At 28.7% G+C, this 8,678-nt stretch overlaps 1 protein-coding gene across 1 annotated transcript; it reads right to left on the bottom strand.

The window, feature by feature from the left end:
• Positions 1–5,848: 5,848 nt before the first annotated feature.
• On the bottom strand, positions 5,849–8,427 carry LOC131617145 (uncharacterized). The gene is made up of 6 exons (XM_058888503.1): positions 8,329–8,427; positions 7,991–8,140; positions 7,651–7,724; positions 7,318–7,436; positions 6,669–6,752; positions 5,849–6,156 (listed from the first exon to the last, which is right to left on the bottom strand). The coding sequence occupies exons 1-6, from the start codon at positions 8,333–8,335 to the stop codon at positions 6,108–6,110; spliced, it is 483 nt and encodes a 160-aa protein (XP_058744486.1). The 5' UTR covers positions 8,336–8,427; the 3' UTR covers positions 5,849–6,107.
• Between the last annotated feature and the right edge of the window lie 251 nt (positions 8,428–8,678).

Below are 8,678 nucleotides of genomic sequence, written 5' to 3'. Positions count from 1 at the left end.
TATATTTTGACAACCTGAGTCAAAACCAACTTAACACCAAAGTAAAGTAAATAAATTTGTATAAGGGATGACATACCATCCATGGCTGCTTTCTAGGAATCGTTTCTGCAAATATGCTTCTTTTTCTAGAAGGACAAGACAATTACTGAAACAAAATGGAGCAGGAGTTTCAATATTATCATTTTGATATTTGGTTACTGCTTAACGAAGAAATGATCAGAAATACAGGTTTGCAAAAAACAAACATAATGTTTGGCCTAAAAATGATTGTGCCTAAAGGTGGTATTTTATTTATTTTGGATTGTAGCCAACAGCCCAGTCAGAGTTTAGTTGAAAATGAAAAACAGAAGTGAACCAAAGTAGGTGAAAATGCACAATTGAACGAGCCACTGCGGCCTGTGGAACCACCATAACGGATATTCATTCACAAATCAGCCAAGCCATTTCGACATTATTAGGGGTGTGGATGGATTAATAACCAAACCAAATTGAACCATACATATGGTTTGGTTTGGATCTTAAAACTTTCTCACAAAAACCAGTTTTAAAATAAAACCGGTTTTAAATCGGTTTCTATCAAAACCAGTTTTTTATTTTCTTTAAAAAAACAGTTTTAAAACCAATTTTAAAACAAATTTTCTAAAAAAAACGGTTTTTATTTTCTTTTTAAGAAAACAGTTTAACGGATAACGGATATTCATTCACAAATCAGCCAATCCATTTCGACATTATTAGGGGTGTGGATGGATTAATAACCAAACCAAATTGAACCATATATATGGTTTGGTTTGGATCTTAAAACTTTCTCACAAAAACCAGTTTTAAAATAAAACTGGTTTTAAATCGGTTTCTATCAAAACCAGTTTTTTATTTTCTTTAAAAAAACAGTTTGAAAACCAATTTTAAAACAAATTTTCTAAAAAAACCGGTTTTTATTTTCTTTTTAAGAAAACAGTTTAAAACAAGATTATAAAAAAACCAGTTTATATTTTCTTTAAAAAAATTCAGTTTTAAAACAAGTTCTATAAAAAAAAACCAGTTTGATAATACAAAGACTCGTACCTTTGATAATACATCCAGAGACACCATCAGAATTAACATGATTAACAGTTTATGATACTATATAGTGGTTTTCTTATAATGAATCTTTTATACGCACTTCATACACACCACACTTTATTACATTCTCCTTTACTAGTACAATCCAAATGACCTTAACTTATGTGATATTAATGAATTCTTTAAAAAAAAAGATCACTATTCCCTTCAAATATACTAGTAGAATACAATGACATGTATTGGCACCTAAGTTCACTACAATTGCACCATATGAACAAGATAAGAGACATAAGAACAAAAGTTTCTTGGAGTTAATTAGCTTGTCAAACTCATTAACATGGTTTATGAAGATTAGATATTAGCATGTTTTTAAAACATGGTCCGCTATTGCGAAATCTGCCACGACAAGATAAGAGAGAGCATCCAAAATACGCAGTTGCAATAATCAATTGATGGAGGATTATTGAATTTAAGCTTCTTAACTCTTAAGCAATTATACCAGATATATCGATAAAACTATAAAACGGTACTAATAAATTAAACATAACAACATCTTGTCAAATAAATAAATGAACTAAACATAACATAAAATAGTCAGAAACCATACTCGGTGGCCTATTAGGCGGTTCTGGTGTGATTTGAAACAGCTTAAAATTTCTAAGAATTTCCAATATTTCGGCAGGATGTGACCACCGATTAGCTGCTGAATATCTGCACAATGATAAATAATTAAAAATAACATCGATTTAGATATTTAATCACTGTACTACTAGTACTACCACATAGTCACAATAGTTTATACAAACTTCAAAAGTTCAATGATCACATGAAAAGCTACTGTTTATTTGTGCTGCTAGTCGAAAATCACATGCAAAGCAAATCACTACAAGCACATATTACCAATTTACAAGAGACACCTATTAAATCAAACTCCTATTATTTTAAAATACTTTCAACCACAAACTCTCTAAACAGAACCTTACATCTAGAATCAAATAAACAACTTCTACATTGATTCAATTGAACAGTAACAACAAATTCAATGATCCATTATAACATGACCTGATTGAAATTGAACTCAAAATTCAATATAAAACACTCCCAAACAGCCTATTAAACCTTTGATTTGAACACTTACACACACACAATACTTCAATTCTAAATCTTCACAACAACAGCAACATCACATTAGCAACTATAATGATTTCAGAGAGGAACTGAAAAACTAGGATTTAAAGATCATAAGATGGAAAAGGGATGCAACATACCGTGAGAGATATTTCCGAGAGAGTGAGAAGCGGAGAGGAGCGGAGGAGAGAAGCGGAGAGGAACGGAGACCGTGACGAAATCGGCTAGTAGTGTGACGGTGGTGACCGTTTGGAAATTAGGGTGTGCGAACTGCGAAAGAGAGTTTCAAGAGAGGTTTTTTTATCAATTGGAACTAGTAACTAACCCGTGCGTTCGCACGGGTTCTGGTATGGGATGCGCATTTGTTTCAGAATTATATTTTTTAATAGAAAAATGCTTGGTACCCGTAAAAAATAACAAAAAATCAGGTACCCATGAAAAAATAATAATTAAATGTATAGAAAAATATGTTGTACCCGTGAAAAAATAATAATTGAATGTATGGAAAAATTTCTAGTATACAAGAAAAAATAATAATTGAATGTATAGAAAAATGTCAGGTACCCGTGAAAATAATGATAATTGAATGTATAGAAAAATATCTGGTATCCGTAAAATAATAATAATTGAATGTATAGAAAATGTCTGGTACCCGTAAAAACATTTCGATCAATAAAATTTTCCATACAAAATATAATTTTGTTATTAAATATGTTATTAGAAATGTTAGATGAGTTAGATATGTAAAAAAATATGATGCAGAAATTTGTTGTGTTCCTAAGAAAGTGCATGTCTGTAAATCATGTGCAATATAGAAACAACGGGTGAAGCAACTGTATAAGAAAATAGGTATTACTATATCTTAAAAGTTAAATTAGTATAATAGTTAAGTATAACCCTAGCCGTCACTTTTCTTCTTTTTCCTTCCTCTGTCTCAATGAGGGGTGGTTTAGGATCAATCTCCAAATCGTTTTTATTTATCTATTACTTAAATAAGGGATTTTCACACCTTTTCGTTTTTTCTTTTTTGTGATTTCGTGGGTCATCGTTTGTTTTGTTTTCCCATATTTTTGTGGTGTTTTTTGATTTCTCGTCTTTGTGCGGGTATTTTGTTTTTTTCCATTTTTGTGCGATGTTTATTTGTTTCAAGTTGAAAGATTATTTTCGATCTAGTGCAGATTCAATCAATGACTTTGGTGCCGTCAACGCTACAGATCCGGAAGCATGAATATTTCGGACATCTCAATACAGTCAATACATTAATATTTGTAGGCATATGTAATTTTCCGTTTTATGCTATTAACATGGATGTTGTGGATTTGTTCGCAGATTCATCCTTTTTGTTTTTGGCGATTTTGAATTTGTATTACAACGATGTACTCTATTGATTTGAATGAATGAATATCATTTATTTTCTGTCAAAAAAATAATAATAATAAAATTAGACAACAATGATGGGTAATAAGATTTATTTTGGTTAGTGATAATGGGATCAAGTGGTTGACAATGGAGATAGATTACATTTGTCTATTTTATTTGTACCTCTCATGTAAAAAAAGATAGTAAGATAAATAATTATAAAATAATTTTATATTATGAACATTTACTATTGTTTAGATAATTTGACTCAAAATTGATTTTGCATTTATAATTATCAAATAAGATTTTAATATATTTTTTAATATATTATAATATTATAAATTATAATTATTTATGACCTATGATTCATTGATTTATGGAAAAAAATTGATGAAGGGCCTGGTTTATGTTGTATAGAAAGAAGGTGAAAAAAAATGAAGAATGGTGTGTGATGGAGAAAAGGAATTTCTGAGTAAAAACCAAATAAATGAATATTACAATGAAGATAGAAAAGTAGAATTTTGATTAGACATTTCAAACTTTTTAAATCTAAAAATAAAATATACATTGGAATAATGCAAAAGTAAAAGTAAGAGTAGGTAACCAAGCATTTAATGTGAGGGGATAAAGAAAAAAAAGTTAAGAAAAAATAAGAAATTAACAAATCAAAGTTGAAAGGAGAAGGCTTACAGGTGGCAACATATTGTAGAAAAAAAGTTATATTAAAAAATATTTAAAAAATTTAAAATAAATTGATAAAAACTTACCTTAAAAAGAATTTTAAAAAATAAAACAAATATGTATGTTGATTTGAATTATAATTGAATAAAGAATATAAATTTAAAAAAAATCATTTAATTAAAATGAGCAAATATTTTAAATTCATATTGAAAAATAAATTTATTTTAAATTCTTCTTATAAGAAATTATATCTTCTCTTTTTTTAAGGTTTCTATAGCAAACACATGGTTAGGATTTAACTATAGTAGAATTTTGAAAGAAAAAAAATAGAAAAATATATTTTTGTTGATATGAGTTGTCAAACTGTATGTACAGAAAAACATAGAATGCCAGTACATGATATCAAATAAAGAAAATATGTTATTATATCAAATATAGAATGCTAGTACATGCCATCAAATAAAAAATATATATTTAAAGTGATGATGATGAAGATGATGAAGGAAAAGAAAGAAGAAGATGAATAAATGTAAAAAATATTAGGCGTTGGGGATTATTTGTTAAATTTAATAGATTTTCAATTTTTAACCGTTAGATATTTTTTAATCAGATGAAATGGTTAATTTAAAAAAAAAAAAATAGGGTCCATGATATACACTCATTAATATCACTCCATCTTATTCTTAGATATTTAAATTTATAAGTTAAAGGAATGGACTAAGTTGGATAGCGAAATATTTTTTGAGGCACTAAAATGTAACTTTTATTATATACCTAAGAAAAACCTATTTAAGTATATATGACTAAAATGACATATATTTTTATAAACAAATTTAAGTATATATGTCATGTGTAATTTTTATATTTTTATCAATTATACAAATATTATTAATTATTATTGGGTATTATAAATATTATAAAATAATACTAACATCTTATCAATGAATTAATATATTATAAAGAGTATAAAATAACATATTTAATATTATTAATTATTATTGTAATTATTATTTATTTTGAATATGTAACATCAAATAAAAAATATATTTTGAAAGTCTTTTATAACATTGAAAGACCTATGTGATGATGAAAAAGAAAAAGGTATACAATAAATGTAATTGATGTGACTTTGCCTTGCAATAAACAACACACTATACTAAGACCTATTATAGAGTCTATTCTCTATATTTTCTTTGATACAACCAAGACATTAATTATCTCTTTTTATAATATTTTTTATTTTCAACAAAATCATATATAATATTTTTTTCCAGATTTGAATAGTAATTTGTACAATCATTAATATTGCAAGAAATTAATTTTTCAAGTTTAAAATTATTTTGATCAAAAGTAGATTTTTTGTTGTTTTTAAAAATATATTGGTAGTATTTATTAATTGTGTATAAAAAATAAAATAAAAAATGGAATTTGATTGAAAAAAATGTTGAATATCGAAAACAAATTAGACGAAAAATGAAAATAAAATAAAGAATAGTAAAAAAGTCCAAAAAATAAATGAAATTGCAAATTGTAAAAAAAAAAAATTTAACTTTGAACGAACAAAAAAAAAACATTGATTCATGGATGAATGATATTATTTAATTTACATTTAAATAAGTAGTTCACTTACACCTTTGAACACAAGATGACTTTGGTCCAAAAACACTTGGGATTGGGATGAATATGATATTCTTAATTTGAGAATAACTCTAATACATATTAGATATTACATAAACTAGTATATCATAAAAATGATGGTTAAAAAGCAACAGAACATCTGTAATTTTTATATGGAGAGGAACATAACTCTGTATGGCTCCTGATGCAGGTATAACCTTCCACTCAAGTACCAAATTTTGAAAGTTGATTCCCTAAAGGATTCATACTGTTCTTCCATCTATGCCCCGCTTTAAAAATTCCAACCTTTTTCTGCAATCAACCACATGATATAAACATCACATTTTAAATGTTGAAAAGACATTAACACTACCATGGAAGGAGTAATCATACTAATACTAATTACCACACGTAAGTAAGGGTATCGTGAAGCCAGGTGCAAACTATTTAATATTCCAACAAGCATGGTTGATAGAAATAATTTGCAATAGGTACTTAAGTTTAAACTAATTCAAATGTTAGTTTATCATCTACTTCTAATTCAATGTAATTTATCAACTTGCAGTTTTTTTTTACTATAGCAAATTATAAACTTTTCAGTTAAAAAGTAGCTTCTCATCTTGCAGCAACTTATCAGTTACTATTGTCAAGCACATCCTAAGAAACTGAGATTCCAATAACATAACATCCATGGACATAACCCCCTAGACATCCAATATTAACTAATACAACAAAAGATTTTAATTAATGGCAATGGGTGAGATTAAAATATTTGGTGTCAAGCCATACTTGACAAAAACAAAATTATGGATGATAAACATTACTTGGAATCAGTAAGGCGGCCGTGCAAGCTCCATCTTTGGCGGAAACCTTCAATGCCCTCAACTCCACTAGCAAGAATCAAGCGCCTATGCATTCAAATGAATTAGTGTGAAAGTCAGATACATTGAAAATTTCAACAGAAAATTCTTACGATAACCAGATATCAAATATTTCAACATCATATAGCCGGGCGTCAAATAATTAGTGTAAAAGCCATAGTGACAGAGAGATAATTTCAGCCTATAGAAATATCGAAGACAGTAAGGCAATCCATGTGTAATTATGAACTTATTTCTTTCGAAGACAGACAATATACAATGCTCAAGAAAGTAAGGCCTTTCGATTGATTTTTTATTTTATTTTAAATATTCATCTCCAAATGTTAAAATATCTGAACAAAGAAATCTTCCCAAGCTTCAGGGGTGGTAATTGAACTCTTGTACGGGGATAAGTTCAATAATACTTTCTATAGAACAATATGCTGCTGGAGTTCTTCAAAACGAAAGCAGAAATATGATAATTAAAAAATTTTAATCATGTTAATAGAAGCTGCGCTCCAGAAATTTCATGGTTTGGTATCTTAGAAAAAAAATTAGATTTAAAAGATCTTTTATTTACCAAACAGGGAACGCAACAATTAATTGAAGATACCTCTCCAATGATGTAACTTCTGCCTCAAGCTGAGTAGTCCTCTCCTTGGCTGCATCTAAAGGCATTGATGAACCCAATTTGAATTCACTATCTTGAAGCCGATTTCTTATCTCCTTATCCTGCATAATTTTTTCAAAAGTAAAAAAAAGAAATAAAACATGATAATGGTAGATCTAATAAAAGTACAAAACTGAAAAGTTGTTATCATGTCTCTGTCTCAAATACTATAGTGAGTGATGCAAGATGTTGAAGTTGCAAACAAAAGGTAAAATATCAGTTGAAGTAGTTAAAGAAATGGAGTTAGTTAGGAGGAAGAGAATATAAGTATCTCACCCTTCTTTCAGCACATTGTTTATATAGAGCAATCTCATCTTGACAGAATGGTTCAATGTCATTGATTTGCAAGCCTATTAGATATGAATGAAGCTCATAAGATATTTGAATATGGCGATGCTATAACAGATATCTAATGTGAGCATTTTGATCGAATAATAAAAATCATGTAATGATTTTGGTGACAAACATAACTAGTATATGTGATCTGTACCAATTTGGTGAGGACTGAGGAGTAGAGATTCACATTAATCAAAAGGTTATAATTTTATGCAACCAAAGGAAACAAAAAATAACTGTAACAGGCACAAGTATGCCTAGTTATATAACAAAGACTTACACAAGAATAGATTCCTGAGAATTCCATCACATAGATCAACACCTTGGAGCACATGCGAAGCTATTTCCGGCGGTACTATTGGTGATGGAGGACCCATCATTAGATCATCACCAACCAAAATAGTTTCCTCCATAGTTGGCTGTGAATCAACTGAAACCCACACATATAATCTTAGAAACAAATTTAGTACTTGTCTGTTAGTTCCTTTTTTATTATCAGATGCTATATCCTAAAATTGAACCTTTCCATTTTAATTTGGAGATATATTTTGACAACCTGAGTCAAAACCAACTTAACACCAAAGTAAAGTAAATAAATTTGTATAAGGGATGACATACCATCCATGGCTGCTTTCTGGGAATCGTTTCTGCAAATATGCTTCTTTTTCTAGAAGGACAAGACAATTACTGAAACAAAATGGAGCAGGAGTTTCAATATTATCATTTTGATATTTGGTTACTGCTTAACGAAGAAATGATCAGAAATACAGGTTTGCAAAAAACAAACATAATGTTTGGCCTAAAAATGATTGTGCCTAAAGGTGGTATTTTATTTATTTTGGATTGTAGCCAACAGCCCAGTCAGAGTTCAGTTGAAAATGAAAAACAGAAGTGAACCAAAGTAGGTGAAAATGCACAATTGAACGAGCCACTGCGGCCTGTGGAACCACCATAACGGATATTCATTC

The sequence above is a fragment of the Vicia villosa genome, linkage group LG7 (assembly GCF_029867415.1).
Source record: "Vicia villosa cultivar HV-30 ecotype Madison, WI linkage group LG7, Vvil1.0, whole genome shotgun sequence".
Lineage (NCBI taxonomy): Eukaryota > Viridiplantae > Streptophyta > Magnoliopsida > Fabales > Fabaceae > Vicia > Vicia villosa.
This window is presented reverse-complemented; position numbering and strand designations above follow the sequence as displayed.